General features: G+C 43.0%; 1 protein-coding gene across 1 annotated transcript in view; it reads right to left on the bottom strand.

The window, feature by feature from the left end:
- Positions 1-1475: 1475 nt before the first annotated feature.
- The window catches only part of TRPC4AP (transient receptor potential cation channel, subfamily C, member 4 associated protein), a gene marked incomplete at its 5' end in the record, with an annotated part of 27115 nt that continues 15099 nt past the window's right edge, over positions 1476-13491 (bottom strand). Inside the window, 10 exons of the mRNA XM_009583296.1 lie at positions 1476-1889; positions 3597-3803; positions 4039-4151; positions 4362-4470; positions 6051-6191; positions 6567-6657; positions 6988-7071; positions 8904-9005; positions 11458-11516; positions 12210-12341. Coding sequence (XP_009581591.1) covers positions 1752-1889; positions 3597-3803; positions 4039-4151; positions 4362-4470; positions 6051-6191; positions 6567-6657; positions 6988-7071; positions 8904-9005; positions 11458-11516; positions 12210-12341 — 1176 coding nt within the window. The remainder of the gene's footprint in view (positions 1890-3596; positions 3804-4038; positions 4152-4361; positions 4471-6050; positions 6192-6566; positions 6658-6987; positions 7072-8903; positions 9006-11457; positions 11517-12209; positions 12342-13491) is intronic.

The raw sequence follows: 13491 nt of genomic DNA, 5'->3' as shown, positions 1-13491 counted from the left end.
AAAAAGAGGGGGGCCGCCTGCCGTAGCGAGGAGCTCCCTGACACAAGGGGTGGGACCAGGGTAACCTCACTGGAGCAGGGGATTCAGCCCCCCAGGGAGGGACACAAGGATCCCCAGGAGCTCCTGCAAGGCTCCCGGTCTATGCACAAGCTCAGCAGCTCTGACCACCCTGCAAGCAAAGTACTGACTGCAAGTCCATAGCGGGACACAAGAGAGGGAGGTAAGCAAGAGGAGAAGGGTGACTTTTAGAGAGCGAGTCCTGCACCTGGGGCTGGAAGCCTCGTCCACTCATCCAGGCCCCAGCACAGGGATCCTCAGAGTGGGTTTCATTCTGCTGGCAAAGATTAGAGACAAAATGCTACAGCTCTGGGACATTCTTGCCACCGGTCCCTCTCCAGAGCTTGGACAGAGCTGAAGTCAAGTCATCTCATCAAATAAGTTAAGAAAATTCAAATGCATGTTTCAAAGAAAACTGGTTTCTTTTAGCTAGAGCTGCAAGACGCGTATCTTTTGACTTAAATGCAGTGGCTCAGGACTTCAGACTGTATTTCATTCCTGGGAATCTGACTGTCTTGGAGCAACATAATTAACGTTGGTGAGCAGGCAGGGCATGTGCAGGTTTGGCAATCAGGACTGCCAAATCCTGATTCCTCCTTTCCCAACATATCCTACAAAGTTAGTTTCAACCAGGAGTGTTTATTCCCAGCATTTAACACATTCTGATTAAAATAGATCCAGGAAAAAACTGACATCTCCAGTAAATATTGCACTTCAAGATTAATGTGTGTGTTGATATTAAGGACTGAAAGCAGAGACTGACATAAGACTTCCAGGCATAGCAGGTTAGCATCAAGAGCAATGGTCCTGAAAAGGATTTTAAAACCAGATTAGTTACCCAAGAAGGGACAAGCCGCAAGTTTAAAAAATTAGTACATTTTAATGCTAGTGCTCCGTGAAAAAGCCAACCCCTGTTGCAATTCCACCACTGCTGAAATGTCTCTGTTCTCCGCAGCATTGTAAAACGCCTTCAGATGGGAAGGATCTGCAGGAAAGACAGCAGGAGCAGAGGTTCTCTCCTAATGCACAGACAGATTTAGTACCAAATGATCCAAAAGTACATGGTAAAGAGGTGACTGGAGCTAGGGCTCTCAGGAATTAAAAGCACACACACGCACACACACACACTCACACTCTAACCAACCCTAAACCCCTGATTCCAAACCCCAACAGAAGAGTTACACCTGAAGGGAGTCATCGTGGTGGCTCTGCACGTGGCTGGTGTGTCAGGGTCCCAGTCAGACTGGCTCCTTGGACCTCACATTTGGAGGGCAATTTCTGTGCTTTTTGACTTGCTAATTCTGGTAGCCATGAAAGACAGCCACAACTAAATTGGCACATACGGAGCATCCTCATCTGTCAGCAAAAAAAAACCTCTTCCCAGCCACGTTGGACTGGGAGAGAGGGGGAAAAAAAAAAAATTAAATAGAGAGGCTGCTTTTTGCAGGTGAGTATTTTTATCCCAAACAACTGGAAGATACATCCCTGAATGTGTTGCCCAGAGAGCTTTCAAAGTCTCATCCGTTAGAGATCAGAGATGGGGACCGGGGTGGGGCTGGGGTTTTGACAATGCAGTAACGCTCCACGGTTCCAAGCCGCACACGCACACACACACACTACACAGCGTATCCCTGAAAATCCACGGGCTGCGAGGTACCCTCCAAGCGCTGTCCATCAGAAGCCAGAGCGAAGAATTACTCCTCAGAAAAGTCTCTGTCAATGTCCATATATGCCTCGTCGATGTAGCTAACTATGGCACAGGGGGATGTCCGGTCTGGACTGAGCAGTATAGATACAGTCTCTTTCCAGTAGGTAAAACTAATACATGAGCTCTGTGGGAAGAGATGAAGAGGCTGGTTAGCGTGGTCCACAGGCACCAACATGCAGCAGACGACACATCCCAAAGGCGTTCAGCAGAGAGAACTGAAAATCGCTTCCTATTCAGCCTGACTTCCCCAGCCACACAGCTTCACACCTCTGATTCACCACTCGGCCCATCCTCCCGATGGGGAGCAGAAGGGGTGGACGCTGAACCAAGTGCACCTTCTACAACCAGCCTCCCACTACCCAGCCTCAGGCAGGGGCTCCCAGCACCTCTGGCTGCTATAGCCCTGCTAAGAGCAGCACAGGGTGACCACCACCTCAGCAAGCCTGCGTGGGCCAGCAGGCAGGGCTGCTCGTGAGCAGTACACACACACACACACGCTCAAACGTCTCCTTTGCTGTCCAGTCCAAACACAAACTGGGACACCATGGTGCTGCAGATCAAGCCAATGTTGGCAGTAGCTCCTACTCCTAGGGGAGACACAAAGACAATACACCCCCCCTGCTCGCATCCCTCCTGCATCATTCTCTTAAGGCCAAAAGGCCTCTCTGGCAGCCCTACACCACATCATGTATTACACAAAGCCTTTACACACTGGACAGGTGAGTATTTCCACCCCACCAGTGGCCCAAGACACAACAAGTACCGTAGCGTGCACGCACAGCACAACGCAACCCTGAAATGCAGCAACAGCAGAGAGCTTTAGTCTCGGCAGCATCTCCCCTCCGCAGCCCAGCGCACCGTGGACGCGTCAAACCACGGCATGAACGTCGCGACACAGTGCCCAGGTGTTGCAGGCCCCAAGACACCCTGCTGCTCCCCAGGTCTAACTGACCCAAGCGTACTGCGCCAAAAAAGGCTGAGACAAAAGTGTTGCAAGTCTGCACCCTTCACTGCACCTTCTCCTTCCCACACGGACTCCCTCCATTGCACTCCTCCTCTCTGGGGAATTGAAGCTCCTTATTTTAATTGCTTCCAAGCCCTAATACTGCCCCTCTTTGGGTACCTTATCTATAGGAGACTGGCTGCACTGCACTCACATCACAGTCGTGGGGCTGTGCGCTGCAGTATACGTGCAGACAACAGAAGGGATTTTCCGCGAACACATGAAAAATCTGTTAAAGCTGCCACCCAAGCACTGAAAAGTCAAGGAAGAAACCTGTGCAATCTCACTTTAGCCTTCTAGGGCATATACAAGGGAGTCACCTTCTCATCACAGGTCATTTCTTCCTCTTCTCAGGGCCCAAGACAGACCAGCTCTGGAGTGGAAACCTGCAGGCTGCTTTCCACAGGGCAGCTGCCTTGTCTTCTAGCAGCTACGCCAGATACTTTTCCCGCACTGCTTGCCACACCAGGAAGAGAGGAGACAGTCTAGTTAAGGTGCTAACTAGTCTGGGAGCTGGATTCTGTCCTGTCTCCATGTCCCTGTCTCTCAAACCTGCTCAGCACTGGCAAGTCTCACTTCTGTGTGCCAGAGCCAAGACCTAAGGTCTTAAACAAGGGAAACCCAGCACCTACCCTGTGATAGTCTGACTGCTTGCAGAAGGGACCTGACTGGGTAAGACAGTGTGAAAAGCACTACATAAAGTTACACTGGGGAGCAGAACTTGCTCCCTTCTTTCCCTTCACAACCTCTCACTTCCCATTTTTGCTAGGTTACTAGTAAGCAGACATTGCTATGATTGATTCTTGCTATGGTAAGAGGTTCACATACATTTTCTAAGCAGGTGCTGTCTTTATCCTTGTTGAGGTAATGCTGTTGCCAGAATCGCAGGAGACTGTGGAAGTTGTTCAGGATGAAGCCTGGGTATTTTTCTGTATATTCCATCTGTTGCAAAGTGCGCAGATAAAAAGGTAGCTTTTCTTTCCTTCGGGCCAGCATTAGGATAACTAAACTTGTGTTCAAACAACTGACATTTTCCTAGAAGTAAAAATGACACAGTAGGTCAAACAACAACAAAAAATAGAGACGTAGGTTGTACACATCCTTACAAAACGTGCTCATGGTAAGCATGCAGAGGAGGTGCTCCTACATGTATCAAGAAAGAAAGGACAAGGGTCCCCTCAAAAGAAGCCAGTTCCTCCCTGCTCCCAGCCCAGTTCATCACTACAACAGCATCAGCAAGATAACTGCAAAGTTACTCTCAGCTCTTTACCTGTGTAAGTGTCTGTACATGAATAATATTAATGAGACGGAAAAGAAAGGACATTCTCATGGACATCTGGGACATATACGATAACAGGCGGCACTCTGACAAGACTTCTGCAACTGCAGCAAGAGGAAAAAGACAATCATCAGGTGCTTAAAGTTCAGACACATTAGTCCAAGCAATATGGCAGTAAGAACTGGTGCTCAGACTGTAGCAACAAACCTGCAAGGTGGCATTTCTCTGCCTAAACCCAAAATTTTCAAAGCCCAGACTTAAAATAATCATTATCACTACCAAACACACAGCCCCCCCCATTTCTTATTCTTTACCTTTAGCATCAGACTGATTCTCAAATCGGTCCAGGGACAGCGTAATGCAGCGAACAAGCATGTTTGAGTCAACCAACGAACTGTTGATCTGATTTAAAAAGACCTGGAACTAAAGAGAAATACTTTTTAGTGTTGCATTAAAAAACAAACAAAGAAATTCATCCTACATGAACACTCATAGATGAGGTCTAACATTCCATACCCTTTTCAGAACGCGCATGGCCAAGAGTTGTACTAAGCCAATTACTCTGTTGGCACAAGGGGAACAGGTCAGCGAACCCAAGTAGGAAGGACTACGAACAGGGTTTGGCGAGTAGGGCAACAGTAAGTGTTCTCCAGATTTTCGACATTGAAAGAGTACAGTTCTTGAAGGTTACTGGATTCTGAACACAAGCCCCTAAAATGCGCACTTCACGAACATAAGGCTTCACAGACATGGACAATTTCCCCTTCCCCTTCCCTTTCCAATTAAGAGTTAGGTTCTGAATGCCAAAATACTCAGAGTCATTACCTTTTTGTTATCTCTAACAAGAATAAGAGGAGATATATACTCCCGGGCCTGCCTCATCCAGTCCGAGCCAATACTGGCACTGAGGGCTGACCAAAGGATTCCTATAGCAAGTACCTTAAAAACACTACAGAACAGAAAAATGCCTAAGTCCTGGCACCACTAATATCTCTTTTGAAGCTGTGTCACTTCAATGAGACCAAGATTTCATACACTATTTCTTATGAAAGAGGGAGACGAGAAAGCATGGCTGCTGGCCTCTGTAGTTCCTCCAGCTCCGTGTTTTCCTACACTTATTTTGTACAGCAGACAGTGCTAGGGAGGGATACAGTGAGGGACTCATACAGAATGAGAATTAAAAAAAATTACAGATCAATAAATAGGAAGCACACACAAAGTATAAAAACAGGTTCTCTAGAATGTGTGAGTTCATTTACCAGAAAGCAACCTGAAATTAAATACATTTTTCTTTTAAATACATCTCTGCTTCTATTCTCCAAGGTCTGCCAGACCTAACAGCAACCAGAGAAAAACTACAGTAACATAAGAGTATGAGGTCATTCAAAACCTACCCAACAGCTGATGTTATATGCATGAAGTGCACAAGAGCATGAAACCATTTTGCATAGAGAGCTGCCCATTCTTGATCTACATATGCAACTAAGTTTTATAGGTAATTACATCAGCTATGACTTCTTAAAAGCCTGTAAGTTCAAATAACATCAAAGATAAGATATGTCCTTTTGCAGTACCAAATATTAATGAATATTTTAAGTCACCTCCATGAAGAGCCACCCCCCAAACTCCAGTAAAAGATTTTTTTGGAGCCTGTCTCAATGTCCACAACTATCAGCTTAACCCAAACCCCAGTGACTTCACAGGAAATGTTCATCTTTGAGCTCTGACCTTAGACCTGCCTGATCATGTAACAGAGCAATGTTTTCTGAACAGCTCAGCACTTGCTGACTCAGAACAGCTGGGAGCACTTCTGAAAACATGAGTGTATGCAGCAACATACATGCTTGTGAAGAGACTTTGGCAGCTCACTCCTTAGTGTTTGCTGTGCACCAAGCTCAACAATCACCCCAAAATCAGCAAATGAATCTGAGTTTCTTAGTGCTACGTTTGGTTATAAGAGCATGTAATTTGACCCACTGGGGACAGCTTTTATAAATATTTACCTTCTCATCTGTGTTGATGTACTTGTTGAACCTCTTGAATGCATCAATATTGAATTTCATCAGTTCTCCCAGAAGGTCAAAGTAACTCTGAAGCACATCTCGTGATTTGCACTCACTATCAACAATGCAGTAGAGAATATGCTGGCATGGGAGGAAAACATGTTATTGCCACAGTTTAGCCCAAGCCAGCAGTACAGCAGAGACTCTGGTTTAATCACTACTTATTTATCTGCGGGTTTAGTTCTTAGATGACAGAACTAAAGACAACAATTCAGACGAGTCTTCCGTTAAATTAGCTTCTCAGTGATGCAGGCTATAGAACTGGCCACCCCACACCTGGGTGTGTGCCAGTGTATGTGCCACAAGCAGAATTCACAAATACTTTTCAAAAATTGCCCTACTCCCAGTGAATATTTAACACTACATTTTTACCCCCTTTTGAATTCATTACAGATAAATCCTTCTTGATTGCTACAGAGATATGTTACAGAGGAAGCTTGACATATACTTCATTACCTCCAGGAGTCCTCTCTTTAGCAGGAACATCTGGTCTGCATAGGAGGTGGTGCCTCGCAGAAAACTTTCAACTGCCCTTGCTTGCCAAAACCTGAGGGATAGAAGAAATGAGGTTTTAATTTTGGAGTAAGGGGAATATTTTACCACAACTGTAATTTAAATCAAATTTTGTAATCAGTTTCGTTCCAATCTGAAGCTGGATTCAGACCTGTTGGATCCTGCACAAAATCACTGACTGTACTGGGTATGCAAGCTTTGACATTCTCCCTCACCTGCACTGCCACTGTAGCCAAGTGCAACAAAGCCAGATCTTTTCACAGCTTATGACTTCCAAGCATTTTCAACTGCTGTAAGCTGTATGAAAACAAACCGACTTCCCAGTCAACTCAAAACAGCGTGTTACAGTGCAAAGTGAACCCACCTAAAGGAGGATTCAGCTGGTTCCTTCTTCATGACCTGAAGCAGTCTGGTCAACAAGCCTCTCTTCCCATCACAGACAAGACTCCTAGAGCATGTGAAGAAATTACAGCATGAGTGGAAGGGCTGGCAAGCACTGTACCTTGTAGAACATTGAATCCAGTCTCTTCTTCAGAGCTTTTAATGATCAAAATCATAGTATTAAATATACAGTACAAATATTAATTAACTTTCATTACTAGTTCTACCCGTGGAAGAGTTCTCCTTACTGCCTTTGGTAAATGTCTGTAATACCTGCAACATGACTTCCAAATAAATCCTTAAGAAAAATTATTTATTTTTTCTCAAAATTATAATGATTTCAGAAATACCAATTCACAGCTTGTAGGGCTTAAGAGATTAGAAAAAACGCATATACCTCATTTGAGCTTAGGAATGAAAGAAAACCATGCTTTTTTTGCTCAACAAACATATGGAAGCCCTTTAGGAGGCAGAGTATGGAAACCTAGGTCCTACATGAGGTAGCCTTCTTCTGCATGTGCTAGTAAAAGTATAGAGGCTGTAGAACTGCAATACTACTTGTAGTAAATAGCATCTTCAGTGGAATATCTACTTTCAGTAAGCTCGTGCAAAAGCAATGCCTTGATCTCCTCATGTATTAAAAAAAGCAACATGGAAATGAAATGCTAAGGGTGGAAAAGAAACCCATTTTAGGCCAGAAACTGAGCAATGCTGCCTGTCTGGCTACACAAACCACTCTGCAGAGGTAGAGTAAGATGCTTCAAGCGGCACTCTTCTACTCAGAAAACACCCCAGCATGCATATTCAGCAAATGCACCCCGGTTAATGGCTACGTACTGTATCAGCACCTTTGCTGGGCAGTCAATTGCCAGCTGACAAAGCCCTTGTGGGAGGTAGTTTTCCTGCAGCTTGATAGTCTGTTCTTACTAACACTTGAGAGAGATCAGAAACTTTGCAGGTTGGAAAAAGCTGTTTACACCCTCGATCCTCTTCCTTTCAGTGTGCTCCTAATAGGGTGAATTTTTCCCCCAAATACTTATTCCTTTTTGAACAAAGCCAGAAAGGTACCTGTGCTTAGAAGGAAAGGATCTGAGTAATACAGACACCATTTATTCCCAATTAGGCACAGTATTATGATAATAATTATAATCTAGAAATCCTCTTAGAGAATTCCCTTTTGAAGCGAGGTAAATCTGCTCTGTGCAGACCAAGTCCCCGCTGATACTCTGGGAGTATTCTGACAACTAAATTCTGCAAACAATGTTTCATCTTGTGAGGTCTGTACATCAGAATCACATATTAGAGAGCTTATTAAATCAAAATAGTCAATCTAACAGATACTTAAATATAACACTAGAGATTCTGTAAGTGGTTTAACATGTTAATCTAATTTAGCTTATTCAAGTTATTAGCTGCTCTTAAAATAAAGACTGTGAGCAGATACACTTAGATCTGTTTATGCAGACTGCAAATGGACATTATGTGTGCACAGACTGCTCCTGAACCTCAAAACTAAGATTTATTAGTAGCAGCAATTCATGCATTAGAGGGATCCCAGTTTAATTTCCAGGTCTGTCTGCAATGTCTGTTGTGAGAAAGGCCAGACAAACAGGCAGACCTAGCACATCATAATGAAGTCTGGGCTACGAACTCAAAACCCCCGTTTTAGGTTGCTTTTGTTTTTACAGTGGCTCACTCTGAGCACAAGCACACTTTAGATTTGCTAATGACCATAAACATCATACAAACCTAGACACTTTCTGCTGAAACACATCACTGAAATTAAAGGAAGTGAGGTGGACAGAAGGACCTCAAACGAAACAGGTGACACCAAACCTCCAATATAAGCATTTGCAAAATGCTAGAAGCTGCTGACCTAAACCCTCTATCCCTACTCACCTGTCTGTGTTGACAACTGCATCAACTTCAGGGATGTTGGCTTTATGGGAGATTGCACTCAGCTCATTAAGTTCTTGGCTGTTTAAAAGGAGATACTTGTTCCTAAAGCAAGACAGTTGGGGAACAGGGGAGAAAAATTTGATGAATTCAAGAGGCAGTAAACATGCAATTCCATTAAGAGTAAAGCCACATGCCTACGAGGGCTGCAGGACTAGGCAATCAGCTTTCACCTCTCCAGCTCTTCACAGCCGTTCACAGCCATTTCACTCTCCTCCACCACAGCACACTCCCAAGCTAGGCCAACTAGCTGCTGTTTTATAAGCTAAATTTGCCAAATGCAAGTTTCAACACTGGCCACCTTCGAGATGCCGGTTCTTTGCTGGCCTGTTCAGGATCTTACAGTTTGTTTTGTGAATATTTGCTGCCAGATGGCACTCATTTTTGAAAATCTCAGCAACATTTTGCTGAATTTCAGCAGACTTAAATAGCAAACTTTTCACAGCTTCCTACAGTCTTTCTCTGCCATATAGTGACTATGCTCTTTGTCAGTAATAAACCTCAATTAGAAAGCAGAAACTGCAAAAAAGTACTCAATCATCCTGGTATTTTATTACTCTGAAAATATTTTAAAACTTTATGAAATGTAGAAAACAAAACAGGAATGGATATAAACCCACAGAATTTGCATTAAATGCTTTATTCAAATACCGAACTTTTCATAATGAAAACCAATTTATCTGTAAAATAAATTAAATGCAGAACAAGTCTGATAAAGCAGAAATGTAGTCCAGAGGCTCACTTTGACAAAGACTCCCTGCTCAATGTCAGTGTGTTCCCTCAGAGCCCTCCTACTTCAAAGTGCTCAGAATCAGACAGCAAAGATTTATTTACAGGAAACCTAAGGGAGCATAGGATGCTGTGGTGAGTGTGAGGGTGTGCAAAGACAACCTATTCATCAAAACATAGCAACTACACAGAGGATAAATTATTAGACCAGAAAGGTGATGGGGATGCCGTCTTGCTTCAAACACTATCTTCCAGATTAGTGCCCACTGAGGCTGTCATGTGAAGCTTCTTTTGATCTGGATCAACAGGTTTCTGTAATGAAAATACAGCCTCTCTCTCCATGCAATGAACAGTTCTGCAAGTTTGGTTTATACACAATTTTACTGAAGTTAATGTTAGTATGTAAGTACTTGCTCTCATCCTGTCCTCAGCTAACTCAGCTTATCTGTGATTTCATAGAAAGTTCATGTAACTATTTGTTTAAAAACCCTAATCAGATTCCACACATTCCACTTGCTCAAATGCTACAGCTGAAAGCTGTTTTCTGTTTAAAGAAGCCTGAGATCTTCATAGTAACCACTTAAGTAGGAACATCATCTAAAGAGATTTTATTGGAAAACCTGCGGTGATTCCTGGGCAGTGTCTTGCATGGAGGATTTACGTTAGGTGAGCCTTTCCCTTATGTTTACAATATGTTCAGCGGGTCCCCATTCTTAAAGCTAATACTTCCCAATCGGAAAGGCTGATACTTTCAACATGCATATCTAACAGTACTACATAAAACCTACACAAAAATATCACCCCGGCTGTAGATAAGACCAGCTACGCAAGAAGTGAAGGCATATACATATTTAGTGCAATATGCCTCAAATGCAGATGTTTCTAAAGAATAGGAAACCATCTTGCAGGACTGAATTAGAGCAACAGGACATTGACAGAATGCAAGATGTGATTCTGCAAGTCAGAACAGAGCAATGAGTATCTCGGTACCAGCAGAGGAGGCATGCTTCTTGAGTAAAAGCATGAAAAAATAAAAATAAATAGATCAATAAAAAAATCTGCATCACACCTCAGCTACTCCAGCAGACTCAAGCTTTATAAGTATTCCTTTTGAAGGCAAACAGAAGCTTTCTTCCTATTTCCAACCTAGGTTCCCAATGGCTAGCTGACAGATAATTGTTCCCCTAACATCTTCCCATGCAGTTTAATCAGGTCTTCTCCATTGCTGGCATTTAGACAGCAATCACGTCTTCCCAATGTTTTTAAAAAAGCAAAAGAATATTGATTAACCCCTTCAGAGGTACGCTGTCTTTCACCCTGATCTTCCAACAGCCTTTGTTTCATGCTTGTTCCACTCTGAATTAAACCTGAACATGTCCCCACAGGGTACATGTGCTCTTCAGAGCCTACTGGCTCACTACCAACTCTCAGGGAGAAGACAGATAAACAGCATCATGAAAGCTGCCTCTTTATTTCTTCAGCCAGAAAGTGTTAACTCATCACATAAATGTTTCAGTTCGTTTCAACATGAAGCAAAATGGGCTATTTTTAATCATCAACAGACATACTAAGACATGCCCATCGGATAGCATATCCTTAGCCTTTTCGTAGCAGGAGTTGAAAGGCACGTGAATATCTGAATCGAGTTTAAGGACAACACAATGCTCCATTCACATGGAGCCTGCACCGTGCCTAGGACACCCGCTGTAACTGCAACCAGGCAAACAATGCCGTCGAGCCACAATCTACCACAGCCTTTCATACTCACTCATGGTGATCACTAAAGCTCTGCAGAAGCCTCAAGAACTGTATCTTTAAAGTAATGTCCTAAAAAGAGACAAGAAAGGTCAAAAAATTTTGCTTTAGTATTTTTGGGTATCATTAGTTACCAGGCTGACATGAAACAGTTGAATCGAAAATCTATCCAAATCAAACCCATTTGGACAGCAGAGCAAGTGACTTGCATAAATGGAGAAGGCTGCACTTTGCAGGCTTCCCAAAATAGAAGAGAAGTGGAGACTGTCTCCAAGCCTGTGCATGTAACAGTTAATAACTTCTTCTTACTGCAAAGGCAAAAAAGCTCATCACTGCATTGATCGACTTAGAATATCTAGGTTTGGGGAAGAAAAAAAAAAAAAAAAACCAAAAAACCCCCAAACCCACAAAAAAACCAACCCCCTCAAAAACCTGACTGTGATCCATTTTGTGTTCTGTGCCTCTCCTTGCTTGCTATCATTTCCTTAAAGTTTGGTCATCTTCTACCTTTGGCCTCCAGGGGCCACAGAATTTACCCCTTTCCCAATTCCCAAACCAGGAGAGAGGGGAGAGGCTAAATTGCCCTCTGCTAAATTGCTAGCATGAGCCAAAGATAAAGACTTAAGTGAAAACAATAATTCACAAAAAACTGAATGCTACCACATCTCAATTCATACATTATACAAGCACCCAGTTACACAATACAACTCCTCAGAATTACATGATAGGATAAAAATCCAATACAGCATTTAAAAAGTTACTCACTGGGCTACAATCACAATTTTGATTGTGTCCATGCAGAACAAGGGCTGATGCCGAATGCTTTCTCCAGATGAGTTTGTCAAACAAGTTATTGAGGCCAGGAATCAGTTTGAACTCTGCTATCATTTTATGAACCTGGAAAACAAGAGAAGTACATACTCATTTGCTGTAGCCTCAAATACAGATATAACGTACTCTGGTAAACAGATGGGCACAATTACGTCATCCTCTGACAACAAGAAGAGCAAATTCTTTTATCAAATAGCATGTGTTTGTGTTAACATGCACACTAACCATGGTGTATCATTAGAGTAATTTCCATTTGGTGGACATGGATAGAAAACACATTTTGGGAGAAAGCTGTCAGCCAGTGCTTCAATTAACCACTGTGCCTCTGGAAGCAGCTATGGACATTGGGAGATCACTTACAGCACATTGAAAATACATCTATACCTAACTTCCATGTATCACAAAACTAAGCTGCGAATATTCTGCTGCCAGTCATCCACTGAGCGTCCTTTGCCTTTCTAGTTCACACAGCTGAGGCTGAGGTAGTCCTCTGAAGACAACACAAACTTTGATATCATTTTTGTTCAAGTGACCTAGGCAGGAGTTCTGAGCAAAGCAGAGTCCAGCAGTAACACAACCACGCTGCAGTTCAAGCGCTGCTCCTTCAGGTTAAGGGGAAGTTGAACTTCTTTGGAGAATGCTCAGAAGAGAAGAAAATGCCAAATTACTCAGGTTTATTTATCAATCTGCCTGCCAAGATAGGACGTGGTACATCATGATGTGTTTGAAACAGACTATAGAGTTACTCATGTAAAAACGCTAATAATTTTGGTGTGAACAGCTGTTAAATCACCTTCAGTTCAAGCTTTGATACTTTTGATGTAAGCAATTTGGAAGACGAAGAATAGGAGAAATACAAAGTGGGACTCTCATCAGCTGTAGGCCTATGACAAGCAGTATCCCTTGAGATGTGGTGCAAATGAAAACCACACGATTGGGAAGCCCACCATGCAGTAAAAATTAACTGCCCAAAGCAGTAATGGACATGTTCCTTAAAATCAAGTCACCTAAACAATAACCCAGGGATGCAGAATTATTACTAGCAGTATTTCAAGCAGATCACTCCATTTTGTTCTATTTCCTCAAATACCTGAATGAATCAAAAATATTTGAAGCCGATGCTATTTTACAGGTTTTCATTCTTATTCTTGTTCACAGCATAGCTGATGGCCTTTTGCACTCCTCGTGGCTGTAGCCACCAACTTTCCCATCTATA

The sequence above is a fragment of the Fulmarus glacialis genome, unplaced genomic scaffold (assembly GCF_000690835.1).
Source record: "Fulmarus glacialis isolate BGI_N327 unplaced genomic scaffold, ASM69083v1 scaffold20738, whole genome shotgun sequence".
Taxonomy (NCBI): domain Eukaryota; kingdom Metazoa; phylum Chordata; class Aves; order Procellariiformes; family Procellariidae; genus Fulmarus; species Fulmarus glacialis.
The sequence above is the reverse complement of the archived record's forward strand: the minus strand, read 5'-3'. Positions and strand labels throughout refer to the sequence as shown.